The 13,786-nt window shown below is 40.9% G+C and overlaps 1 protein-coding gene across 5 annotated transcripts; it reads right to left on the bottom strand.

The window, feature by feature from the left end:
- Positions 1-4,152: 4,152 nt before the first annotated feature.
- LOC110509671 (homeobox protein orthopedia B) lies at positions 4,153-9,712 on the bottom strand. 5 transcript variants are annotated; one of them, XM_021590690.2, is made up of 3 exons: positions 9,553-9,712; positions 8,543-8,964; positions 4,153-5,656 (listed from the first exon to the last, which is right to left on the bottom strand). In XM_021590690.2, the coding sequence occupies exons 1-3, from the start codon at positions 9,587-9,589 to the stop codon at positions 5,129-5,131; spliced, it is 987 nt and encodes a 328-aa protein (XP_021446365.1). In that variant the 5' UTR covers positions 9,590-9,712; the 3' UTR covers positions 4,153-5,128. The 5 variants fall into 5 exon arrangements, with proteins under 5 accessions (XP_021446365.1, XP_021446363.1, XP_021446366.1 ...); XM_021590688.2 differs by having other exon boundaries at positions 9,514-9,711; XM_021590691.2 differs by having other exon boundaries at positions 8,564-8,964; positions 9,553-9,706.
- Between the last annotated feature and the right edge of the window lie 4,074 nt (positions 9,713-13,786).

Below are 13,786 nucleotides of genomic sequence, written 5' to 3'. Positions count from 1 at the left end.
ATGCCTCCGACTAAGTTTTTCAAACTCTTCATTTCCGTGAGTGGCCATAGCAACCAGCCCCACCCGCTGGTTGTGCCCTCGCGAAAAACCAACCTCAAAGATCCCACCACCCCTATATGTGCTTAGTGATAGTTCAAACAAGACACCCCCAAAACAACTTAACTAATCAATATATATATATACATACCAAAACCCGATAGAGTGAAAAGAAATTCCATTCGCTCTCACAATCACTCCTGCTTGACGACTCACTCCCAGCATGCACTCCCAGCATGCACTCCGACGAGAGAGCGAGAAAGAGAGAGAGAGAGAGAGAGAGAGACAGAGAGAGAGAGAAAGAGAGAGAGAAAGAGAGTGAGAGAGAGTGAGAGAGAGAGAGAGAGAGAGAGAGAGAGAGAGAGAGAGAGAGAGAGAGAGAAAAAGAGAGAGAGAGAGAGAGACAGAGAGAGACAGAGAGAGAGACAGTGAGACCGAGAGACAGAGAGACAGAGAGAGAACCACACTACACTCACAGTGCAATACAAGAGGTATTGCAAGAAGCTTGCATCTCAGGACTGATAAGAAGAATGTGTTGTATACAGAAGTATTGTTGTACCGGTAATATATGCATATATAGAATATACTGTAATAACACTGTTTCAACACGTTCACACTGCATTACAAGGGATAGTGATTGGGATGTTTAGTCTGAGACTTTACTGTAAGAGCAGACTAAGGAGAATGCATGACCCCATTCAGGCCTCTGTCACTCCGATTTGTCACATGAGCATCACTGTAATTGCTGTGTATCCATCATCGTAGGTTAATTATCCAACCCTGACCTATCATACACACACACACACACACACACACACTTTGAGTGCTCTGTTCTCTAGAATTTCGGTGATACAAAATGCCAAATATTACAACCATCTAATTATTAAAATATCTCTCAGAGAGACAGAGAGAGAGAGAGAGAGAGAGAGAGAGAGAGAGAGAGAGAGAGAGAGAGAGAATCAAAGGCTGTCTCTCTGTCACTCTGTCTTTCTGTCTCTCTCTCTCTCTGTCTCTCTCTCTCTATCTCTCTCTCTCTATCTCTCTCTATCTCTCTCTCTATGACCCCAGCGGTGCTCCATTCGTTTGCTCTTATGGATAGATAATGGGCACAAAATCGAATCTCTTCATTTTCATGTGATATAATGAAGACATTCTCAAACGATGACGGATGGCGGGAGCTACGAGGTGTCAGTCAGTCTCATCAGACTGGACCAAATCTGGTCGTAGCCAGCCTCTTCACCACTTAGACTGAAATTAATAAAACCTTCAGACGAAACTCATCGTCATGCACCATCTGTAACAACAATCCCCAACCAAGATCCTCTCCTGCAGAGTCTGTCTGTCTGTCAAACCGTATTATAGCTCTCCTCCATTATAACCATGCTTTCCCATTTTCAGACATATGCAGGGGCGTTGTATAGTCACACCATGAGTAGAGTAGAGTACAAGGCAAAGATCAATCCCCTGGGGCTGTAGGGTCTTCAAGTCGACTTGGACACTCTTCCCTGTCTGTTAGAAACAGTGTTCCAACCAAAGTTGCCCATTGGTTGTGATAATATTTGTAGTATTTGTACACGCTGTGCATAGTATAACAACACTAGTCATATATGTCTTTTTGGTGACCAGAGTTGCGTTTGCTGTTGTATTCTCAGTTATGCTGGTCTATGTTTTAGAGGGAATGGAGGTGGTTGTCAACGTTGCGTTAAGAACGTTGGACATACTGGTGTGCTTGTTGAAATATTGGCTACAGCAGTTGTCATGATGTCTGTAGACGTCTGCAGTGAAATTTTCCAACGGATAGGTAGGTAAATGAGGGTGGAACAATTCAGTCTGGAAATATATGTATAAACACGTAATGTCTCCCATTACAGAAACACACACACACACACACACACTCAGGAAGCATTCAAACACCTTCTCTCACACTTTTTTATGAGACACACTCACAAACACCCCTGCACACACCCCTGCACACACAAACACACACATAAACACACACACACACACTGAGAGAAAATGTATACTCCTGGATAGAGAGAGCCATATTCACCCTCGGATGGTTTATTGACTGATTTCATTTATTTGTGTGATATAAATAGGAGGTAAACATTGGCTTGCTCCCACATTTTCAATGACACACTCACTGCACAGAATTCTGGGAGAAATGATCCCACCAACAGCGGGGTCACTGATTGGCTCTAGCTTCGGTGTGTGACAAATTACCCAATGAGAAATGGGTTACCCATTTCCACAAAGTAATTAACCTGGGTGATAGTGAAACAAATGATTACATTTATGTAATATTATTTCACATCTGTTGCCAGGACTGGCAAAATCTTTATCCACGTGCAAATCTCCCCAACTCCCCTGGTTTGTCTTGTGATGCTCGGTGAGTATTAACACATCCAGATGTCAACACACGCACACACACACACGCACTCGCAAACGCACACACACACAGGTATTCGCTCGGCTGTTGAGTGCCAGTTGTTGCACTTGTTTCTACTCGATTGTTTATTTATTCTAGTTTGTGTGGGGGAAAGCGTCCAGAGATCAACAGTGATACCCAGCATTGTGTGCTGGATGTTCAGATCCAAGTAAAGAACAGGCAAGTTGAGGCAACAATGGGTAGATCTTGAACGCAGCCTAGTCAAAGAAAAGCGACTGGGTTTTATTAACCATACTATCTTCTGTTGCCCAACCTCAGACAACATTACCATTCTAATATGATGATGATGATGGTGATGATGATGATGATGATGATGGTGATGATGATGATGATGATGGTGATGGTGATGATGATGATGATGATGATGATGATGATGATGATGATGATGATGATGATGATGATGATGATGATTTGAAATGAACTCATTTGGCTGTGGTGGATGGAAATACAATAGTGGATTAACCAAGGGCTGGATTCAAATCCATATCGCGAAACTTCTGCGATATGGATTGAATCCAGCCCCAATGCCTCTCATATGGTGACATCCCGCTGCGCAAAAACTGGTTGAATCAACGTTGTTTCCACGTCAACAAAATACAAATGACGTTGAATCAAAATGGAAACCTGATTGGATTTGAAAAAAGTCATAAATGTAAGGTATTTTCGTATTTTTTTTTCCACACAACTTTTAACCTAAATCCAATGACACTGACGTCTGTGCCCAGTGGTATTGTACTGTATGTCTGCTCTCTAGATAGTCCCATGCTCCCAAGATCCAACCATAGACACAGTATAGTGTCATACGAACAGAAGGTCACATAGATCAATGGCTCCAAAAGACACACACACAAACACAGGGGATAAAATAGGTGTAGAGTTGAGTAGCTCGCTTGATGTCCTGCTAGTGGCGGTGTAAATGATGCAGCTGTACACAACGTGTTAGTGCTTGTCGCCGTTTTGTTGGGGAGATTATCCGTATGGACGTGCGTTGATGCAGGCGAGATTGCTCCAAGTCTGGGCTTGATGAATGAATCCGTGATATACATTGACATGACAAAACAAAATATAAGCCTGTACAATCAACGTTAACAGCGCTGTAGTAGGCTATCAATCAACTCTAAGGTCAAACCCGTCAACAGAGCGAGACGGGAAGAGACGGGAGGGCTCGTGGCTGGGTCGCATGTACGTGACATATTTGGTTGGATAGGATGTCATTCGGTTCTGCAAAAACCCTTGTTGTTTTGAAAGGGGTGCGCTACTAAACACGTATTTATGTTCTAGAAATTGATTTTGCATCTACAAATACAAAAATATAAATTCTCCATTGCTTTGAGCTTTCATATCCATAACACACCCATATCTTTGTCCACTCGCTTTGCTTGAGTCTGGGGGTGGAATTCCATCAGTAGCCTACGTTGGTGAAATATCAGTAGCAATACATATATATTGGACGGATATAGTTTAATTGCAGCTCGTTGTTAGATAGAGTTTGATGTTTTGATAATCGGTTTTCCTGTTTATTACACCGTATATCACCGGAACCCGGGGACTGCGCCTGCGTCCCCGTGATTCATTTCAGGGATGTCCAAATAAACATTAGGTCACACTATTTGATCGATTTCTACAGGCATGCGTCACGTTCAAGAAAAGGAGGTTGATTCGTGATGTGACATATTGAAAATGATTTTTATTTGTTCATTTACAGTCAATTGATATAAACATGTCCATGAAACGAAATGGTTTGTTCAGTATAAGATCAAACATTTAAGAAATTCAGATTTGATAATAAGCACATACAATAATTTAGATTAGAACATATCACAAACTGACCAAATGGGAACAAGTCAAGAATGCTTCCTCTACACAAAACATCCTATATAACAGATTATATTCAAGTCGATTTTCTTGTCTTATTTATGGTGTTTCCGTACATTTGCCTTGGCCAGCACATGCAGTCAAGTTTGTTTCCATGTTGCGTGATTCCTTTGAGATGGTCACGTGTCTCCCTCTTTTCCGTTTTATTCATCTTTTGACGCTTTACACACAAAAAAAGAAAACTTCCAAGTGTGATATCTGCACGTGCACGGCGCATGCCCGTGGCCCATCATGATCGGTCGCATGCTGTGCAGCAGATGACAATAAAAATGAGCTTTCTTATTTATTTTTTTTACAGTTTTTATACCCTCGACCATCGGCCTGTGGAAACTGTTAGAAACTCCAGTGGCAAATATCAGTGGTCTACTATTTTGTTAGAAAGGAATGAAACGAAAACGAGGTGTTATATATATATATTAAAAAAGTATAAATAAATAAATACGTTGATAAGTAAGTAAATAAATAAATATGGCATTTATAAATGTAAAATAAATAAAGTTGTCATCAATACATGCACATCATAAATTAATAAGATAAACATTTAGCCATTTATCCACCTTCAAATGGTTTGGTTTCAGTATTAGTTTGGCAACACAACTGGGGAATAGGGCTGTTGTTTTCCTGTTGCTTGTTTTGCTTGGAGACGTTCACATCCTTGTCCAGCTGTATTTGGCTGGATGGGTTCAACAACAAAACAAAAAAATCATAAAAGAAGACGAAGTAAAAACAAAAACGCGTAAAACGTGGCCGTTGGATTCGTGGTTGGTACTAAGTGAAACTCATGGATACTGTGTGCTCCAGCGCTTTGCGCCGCAGGGAGGCGATGCTCGTCCCTCTCCAGACGTCATTTTCTGGGGAGCTACACAGCTGGGGCGAGCCCGTCACGTTGGTGGGACCGGACAAGGAGGCCGGGACCATCCCAGGGAACGGGTTCTGGTAGAGGTGAGACTGGAGCCCGGATCCGTTCGACGACATGTTGGATAGCCCCATGGAGTTGGGCGGCGGACCGGACAGGCTACACTGGGACAGGGACTGCGCCATGGCATGCTGGTGCTGGCGACCCAGGGCTGGAGGGAGCTGCAGCTGAGAGACGCCTGGCATCCCTGCCGTAGCCCATCGTGTGTCGTTGGCGTGGAAGGAGCATAGGCTATCGCCCATGGCCGCGGCGGCGGCAGCGGCAGAGTTGAACTGGCTGTGCAGGCCGTGGTGGGTGGGCAGCAGCGTCCCCGGGTTGCGAAAAACGTTGGTGGTCTTCTTGCGCTTCTTCCACTTGGCACGTCGGTTCTGGAACCAAACCTGGAGTGGAGAGAGAGAGAGAGGGAGAGAGAGAGATGGGTTAGCATCTGGCTACAGTGTCATCAGTTTGAGACACAATGAATAGGTCTACTGTACATTTCTGTGTATGCTCACTTTTACTCACGGGAAAGCGTTTTATGTTCTTAAGCAGGTAGCACATAACTCAGATATTGCCATTACACATCTTCTTTCTACCAGGGGAAATCCCTGGATAACACTATACATGATATAACTGATTAAATGATATGCCATAAACGAAGGTTTTGATAGCTACTATGTCATTACGCCAAAATCCATTTCAGTAAATCGTCTGTGGCATGCCTACATTAGTGCATAACCGAAACACCTCTAGGTTATCATAAAATAAAAATGGCTACGTCAGAAAATACAAATTCATTTCCATGAAGTCTAAACTCATACGCCTATGGGGGAGGTGGTCGTCTCAGCTGAAAATCTGTTATTGCAACTATTATTATAGACCATTATTTTGTTATGAATTTAAAATATCCGAAACCAGTTTATTATTTTAATGATTAGTAGCTCTGTTTATTTGAAATATCAACACATATTCTGCTTTAACCAATTTGATGCATAACATGGATATAAACACTGACTATTGGCCTACACAAAACAACAATAATATCAGTATTTCGGAAGTAAATGCGTTATAAAGGCGTTATAAATGGATCACCAGTGTTTATTCCGCGGGTCCTTGGGAGAGACGTTCTAGGCCTATATAGATCTCATATATGACTATAGTAACCCGGCTATCGACGATGATTAATGTGAAGATTTGGTTGAGAAACTGGGCCGTTGTATTAAGAGGCCAATCTCTCCCCCAGAGTAGCCAGCCGTGAAATCCAGCCTCAAATGCATTACACTTCAAATAAATAAAAAAATGCTATTTCTCATTCCGTTTAAAAGACAGAGTACACTTTCAGCGAGTCCGCCATTAAGACGTGGAACTCTGACAGGCCCATTCCACAAGAGAACAGCGCGAGCTGCGTGCGCCTCCTCATTCGAAACATCCCAGATCTATTTTTACCCGCTGGTTCAGAAGTATTATTATCATTGGTGATGGGCTTTATAAAGGGATCATCGTTTCGCTAATTCTTACTTTATGTAAATCAACTATTCCTAACCGAATTGATCCGTGCAATAATGATGATTATCACGGTTGTTTCACATGTGATCGACTCGTCTGCATTTTTCATTGCTGGTTCATAAGCCCCCAATGTAATAAATAATTCTGAAATTGGTGGATAATAATGGATTTGGTTTTATTGCACTATCACCCTGAGAATGGCTACTTGGTAATGAACGACAATACATCAGACAATGACCAAAGACAACTGCAATGTCGCGCTGTTCTTGAATTCATCTTGTGTGCTATTTTGGCGAGCTGTGGAATGTAACGGGAAATAAAATAAAGTAATTACATTTTAATTGAGTTTAATTGTGAGGGTATAATAAAGCAAGATCGTTCCCTTTTCATCTCGCATGAGAATGCATGAATATGCCAATTCCAATAGGAAAATGACACGAAATGTTATTAGATTTTAAGAACCAATTTTGTTCCCAAATAAAGTGCCTCTTGTTTTTATCTGGCCAATTCCGAGTTTTAAGTGGCTTATTCCATAGGTAGTAGGCCTACATTTTTTTTTACCATGCCTAATATCTTAAATGAAGTCACTTTTTGCCATGTAAAATGCAATATCTATTTGGATACAATGAGTAGGGCATACATGAAAAAATACACTAATATTTATACAAAAATATAGCCTACATACAAATCTTACTTTCGTGAATAATTTTTCATTTATTTTCATGAATTATAGGCAAATACCTAGGCCTACATTGGATGTCCATAATTTTTCCACATGTAGCCCACAAATCTGTGATTGACAGATATTATAAATAGGCCTACGTACCCTCGTGACATTTAAATTATATCCAAATCAATTTATTAATGCAACTTTGATAATAGGCTAGTTTAAAGCTGTTTTAATATTTATTTCTATTTCCCTCCGTTTGTTTCTGGAAAATGATATCTCTTAAAATCGTAGTTTTCTCATTTCTGTCTTGAATAACATATTTTTGGGACAAATGTATTGTATGAATCAAACACATGCATCTGGTTTCACGCGAATCGATCTGGCGCTTTCGTTTCAGCACCATGGACAGCTCGCGCGCCCAAAGCTGTTTTGTCAGGGAGGGATTTTACCTTCTAGCCTATTTTGCATTTTCTAATACTTTGAACAGAAACAAAACACTCACACAATACAATCGTGGATCAGATGTATGATATTATTATTTTTGATACAAGGAAATAAAAAAATGGTTGCCTCGAGGAAGATGAAAAAACACAAGGCGTGGCTAATTATTCTTCCGCTGTCGTTTTGGTTCGATGGTAATACAAGGGCAAATATTTTAGATTATTATACATTTCTATTGAGATATTTATCACACAGTATCAGTGTATATATTATTGTACTTCCTTCTATAGGCTACACTGTATATGCTTTAGATGCAGGCTACTTATGTTATAGTGGCACTTATGTGAGAACAGCTGTGAGTTGGATATTTTCCTCATGTTAATTTAGACTATAATGTAGGTTTACTTTGCAATTGGCCGTTGTGCCTAGCTACAAATATCACATATTGTTATTGTTTAGGTCCTACATAAAGCGAAATGATAATAGCCATTGACTATTCATAATTAGGCCTACGTTCTCCTGTTTGGTTAAAGGGGCTAATACATACGCCTACACATTTCATTACATATTTGTATGCAGTATTAGTACACTACTCTTACAGCTGAATTATTCTTGCTTCTAAATCATTTTCTATGAGACACACATTTCCCAACCCGTATCGCAAACAAACCTGCACGCGAGATTCCGTTACCTGCACGCGAGATTCCGTTAGGCCGATCCGTAGTGCCAGTTCCTCCCTCATGAAGATGTCTGGGTAGTGCGTTTTGGCGAAGCTGCGCTCCAGTTCGTTAAGTTGGGCCGGGGTGAACCGGGTCCGGTGGCGCTTCTGTTTCTGACTCTGACTTCCTCCGGATTGGCTGGAGTTATTCTGCTGTTGCTTGTCCTGTTGCTCTTTACTGTTGACCTGCATGCCGGAAGGGTTGGATCCTCCGTTGTTGATATCGTCTCCAGGGAGCATGGTAGCCCCCTCCACGGTGTCTGGCCCCGGGGCTAGCTCGCCGGAGTGGCCGGGGTCAGATCCCACTCCACCGCCTAGTCTGCACTTTAGAGCCTCCCTGTGACCCAGTAGCTCCGCCGCGGCATCCTTCATCCCTGGATAGACACAACACCCGGTCAGAATTTAAAGGCAATGTCACAATTATTTTTTGCATAATGCAATAGCCTACCCTGTGTTAAAGGAAAAAATATATAATTTATAAGATATTTCCTGAAAATACATTGTTTAGTTAAGCTACTGCAAGTGACACTTTCACGAACCTGTCAAAGTCTGGCAAGAGAGGAATACAGGCTATAGTTTGCCAATGCATGCAAAGAGTAGGTTGAACATTTGGTTATTTTACAAAATTATATTTTCTAAAAACACGGTGAAAACATCGAAGTGGACATTGCAGTTTGGATAAAACCAGAGACTAAATGCCATTCAAACAAGCACACAACTAGCATACACCGAATAATCGACTCCTTTAATTCCATTCCATCACGTCAATAATTTAGAAAACGGTTAAATCAAATTACGCAGTAATATAATAATAATAATTACTTTTCCATTGAATTAGCTCACTTAAATGACATTAAGATAAAATAAGAAACAAATTGTCAATTCTCTCTGCTTGATTTAGATTAGAAGTGCCTCCAGCTTACAGTAGAGTTGAAGACCGGAGTTTGGCGATGATAACTCACCGAGGCGAGCATCCAGGAGGTCGGCGTGCGATAGCATTGCGCACCGCTCCAGGGCGAAATGCTATTCCAAAAAAAATCTCTATGACTTTAACCTATTTAAAAAATATATATAGCCTAAATGAAAGCAAATTCGGTTTGTGGTTAAAAAAGAAGGTTCCTTGCATTATAATGTCCTTTAGAGAAACGGGGAGGCGCCTAACAACCGAATGAACCCATGAGCTTCTTCAAAGGAAAGCCAATCAGATTTGAAGCTCGAGATATGTCAGCCACCTCGAGAACCCTGAGCAGCCAGCCACGCCAATTCCCAAATCCAGCAACATTCACAAGTTCATTTCTCCTAATTTCTGTAATTGGCTTTGATTTCAACTCCAAATTATATCCAATAAAATCACATGATTTAATATTGAGAAGCTGGATCACTGTGCTATTTGTTTAATTGTGCGTGCTGTTTCTGCCCTCCTCTATAGTATATGGGCCAGGTTTGAACAACGACCGATTTAGCCGCGTTAACAGCCTCTGTGGCTACATAAACATCGTTTCTGGCGTGTGAATGACACAACATATTTCTTACACAAACAAATGCCTCAAATTAGATTAAGCATACACATAGCCCGAGTATGAAAGCATTGAGTGTGCATTTTACACTACATCTTATAACCAAATCTAAGGTCAGGTTTATGTAATGTGAGTCTGTTGAAGTGGGTCAATGTTTTTTTGTTTTAATAGCACGGCCCTTTTCTCCGTTTTTTTTATTTGATTGTAAACGGCCGTGGATGTTTTTAGTTTCACCAGACATTTTCGACTTCTTATATCCAATGTGTCCTAGTCAGTCCTGCCTATTGGACACGAAGTGAACCTCTGCTAATGCCTCTGATTCCTCAGTCAGCCAACAAAGTTTAGAATAGCGATATATTTCTAACCAGAGTAATTTTCCACATCATTAGGCTTTTATGTAATTAGTGCCAAATCTATAAGCTTTTTATTACGATTATTAGAGTAAAATCAGTATAAATTAGAGGTGATTTAGTACTGTTGAGGCTCGACTGTCACGCAGGGAGGGACTTATTGTAAATGATATGTGAGCAAATTAAGTGCATAATTCGGCGGAAAGTGGAAACTGAGCTGTGGCTGAACATGATCTGGGAATGTTTCCTTTTGATAGAGGAGAGAGCAGATCTCCGCTGAAGGCGTGGGTCGCAAACCTGTCGCACTAGAACAGACACACACGAACACAAAATCATGTTCTAAACACTTTGCAGTTGGCCAATTACTTTTCACGGTATTGATTTTTAATCTGCCCAAATTAAGCGTATTCATTTCAGTCAGACAAAGCAAGTATAAAAAGGTCTGTAATGCAGTCTGTAAATAAACCGCCATTATACCAATTAGCACAAGCTTCTTGTCACACACCACGTTTTCAAAATATATAAGGGAGACAAAAGACTCCAACAGGCTCCACACAGATGTTGGAACGTTTTGTGAAAGCTAGTTCATTTGTTCTATAGTGAATGGTGCCTTTTTGGAAGTAACACAAAGGAAGCGTCCGAGCGTAAACTTGGGGCACTTTGGGGTCCTCTCCCAGCCCATCCCGGGTTGAATTAGCTCGGCTCATCTTTTATCTAGTGGCAATCTGGTGTCACGACCGACCGGGGAGCACCAGACAATCTCGGACACACTGGGGTCACAGCAATCCCTTATGCGCCACGCAACCGCAGGGTAACTATCTACCGCTCGTCCTGAAAATTAGAAAAAAAGGAGAAGAGTGTGGATTAAATTTGGAAACAATTGTCTGTTCTTCTTCTTTTTCATACCTGTAATATCGCAGAATGTGGATTAAAGCGCCAGAGCAGAGAATGTGTGCGTTATTCAAGATGTCCGGGTTTGTGTTGTTCTTTCCCTATTTTTATTCGAAGAGCATATTAATTGTATTTGCCGTATACCTATTCAGCATCAATTATCGTAATAATATTATTTAATATGTTAACAGTTTACCTGTGTCAGTTTAGGCAGTCTTGGATTGTGCGCTGAAACCATAACGATCATTTAAAATCATGACTTTGTTTGGTGTTCGCCTCTCCGTCAGAACTGCACCATTGCGTGTGATTGATTGCGCGCTTATTTTTACGACTTTTCGATAGCTCACGGCTTTTATGGCTGTACACAAAAGTGAATGACTCATTTCCGTGCGCCATCTCATATTTAACCCGGGAAAACGCCAAGAGGCAGACGCAGTGGCATGGTGCTCCAAGAATGCATTAAATTGCACTTTTATTGATACCATGTAGGCTACAAAATACACATTTAGGCTATATGAAAATGTGTCTTTGTGTCGAAAGTGACCCTGTATTAAATTCCTTTCTACAGTGCTGCAAATGGCCAACGTTGGACTTTTCATGGCGGATGAAGTTATTTTCCCCTAATAAATAGGTTTCAGATTGTTGACCAGGGACAAAGAAAGACACTAGCTAGGCTAAAAACACATTGGCTCCCTCTAATACAATTTATTCAGCTAGTTTACCTCGTACAATACCTATAGATTGAATCTCTGTAAGCCAATACCTGCCCCCAGAACTAAGCACAGGGATTTCAAGCTTTATTTGCGAAACGTGGAGTAAAACAAAGCATTTTATCGAATTCATTTGTGGGAAGAAATATAACCATTTCCTGGTGCAACAAAAAGTCCTCTTTTCAGTGGGTTTACACCCGTGGAATGTTGCAAGTAACCTACACTGTATCACCATAGGCCTAACCCTTTCTGAATATAATAATAGCCATATGCTAATAATACTCACAATAACAATAGCCTAATAATAATAATAAAAACGGAACAAAAACGGAACAAAAATGAATAGCTTCTCTCCAATAGGCCTATATATGCTATTGTTTATTGTTAGCATGTTAGTCCATTTTTCTAGAAGAAAACAAATCACGAGTTACTCATACAGAAACATCTTTGTTTGAAAACATTGAAATCATAAAATCGAAAGCTGTATCGAAACGCTGTAAATATGTTACAAATAATAATAATAATTGTTACTATTATTATTATTATTATCACTGTGTTTATTTTTTCGTATTAGGAACATCGATGTTATGAACACTTTTAGGCCTATTTCTCCGACGAAATTGTAACCTATAATTTGAAATTGTAACCTATAATTTGTGTGTGTACGTGTGTACGCGTGTGTGTGTGTGTGTGTGTTTGTGTCAGATGAAGGTCCTCGTTTCACTGAATTGAAAAGGCTGTAATTAGGGTAAACAACGAGGAGCAAAGCAGAGTGGCTTCTCTCCTGGCTGAGATCCCCATAACAACATCAATCTTATCCAGCACAGAAATAAAAATAGACAAACAAACAAATTCGCCACCTGCAAGTTAATGCGGCGCATCTGAGTGGAAAGTAGACATTTTCACGCACTCTGGAGATGAGGAGTGACTTTTAATAAAACCACAAGAAAAACAAATGTAATTCTATACGCAGTATTGGAGCTGTAGATTTCCAGTGCACCTCTCTCTTTTCAACAGGGGCCTTGGGCATTCGCTCGCGCATCGGGAGTTGCACGCTAGAGACACCGCGTGTTGCCTTTTGCCCGTCGTCTCCGCCTGCCCTTCATTCTCCCGCGTGCATTGTCGTCTCGGGCCACGGTGCAGAGAGATAACACGGAGGATGATTTTTGTTGACTCTTTTTCTTCTTCTCCTCCTCCTCTTCTTCTCCCAGGTCTGGGGGTGAATCTAAGTCATCAGGCGTCTGTATTCACTCAATTAGAGAATTCTAAAGAGAAAATCGATCTTCCATCTGCAGAAATGCCAGTTTAACAAATTATATTCTTGTTTCGTGCAGGTGATTTGGTGACAGTCGGGGGATTAGAAGTAATAAGTTGTTGTGTTTGAGCTCTGGGGAGGAGAGAGGAGCGAGGAAATAGAGAGGCGCGGTGCGCGCAAGGGCTCCATCCATCAGGTGCGTCGCCTTGCCGCATCCTTCAGCAGGTTGACGTTTATTGTTATGAGTCTTGTCCTGGAGGCAGAACTGAGCGATTTCCCTTACATTCAAGAAAACAAAAATGTGCTTTTTGGTCTTGATTTAAGGTTACACTTTTAGAAAAAAAGGTTCTGGATAGAACCAAAAAGGGTTATATTGCTTGCTTCATTTATGGCGCCCCTAAAGGTTTTATATAGAACTGTTCTGTAGGGGGTTCTTCTTCACTGAACTAAAATTGGCTCCATATTAGAACCAT

The sequence above is a fragment of the Oncorhynchus mykiss genome, chromosome Y, assembly GCF_013265735.2.
Source record: "Oncorhynchus mykiss isolate Arlee chromosome Y, USDA_OmykA_1.1, whole genome shotgun sequence".
Taxonomy (NCBI): Eukaryota; Metazoa; Chordata; class Actinopteri; order Salmoniformes; family Salmonidae; genus Oncorhynchus; species Oncorhynchus mykiss.
This window is presented reverse-complemented; position numbering and strand designations above follow the sequence as displayed.

What these genes read in the sequence shown, in the direction of transcription:
- LOC110509671 (XM_021590688.2), bottom strand. Translation starts at nt 9,589, where the DNA reads ATGCTATCGCACGCCGACCTCCTGGATGCTCGCCTCGGTGAGTTATCA. An exon ending in CTCCGGTCTTCAACTCTACT is followed by an intron (nt 8,965 to 9,513) that starts GTAAGCTGGAGG and finishes GTGTCTATCCAG; the next exon opens with GGATGAAGGATGCCGCGGCG. An exon ending in TAACGGAATCTCGCGTGCAG is followed by an intron (nt 5,657 to 8,542) that starts GTTTGTTTGCGA and finishes TCTCCACTCCAG; the next exon opens with GTTTGGTTCCAGAACCGACG.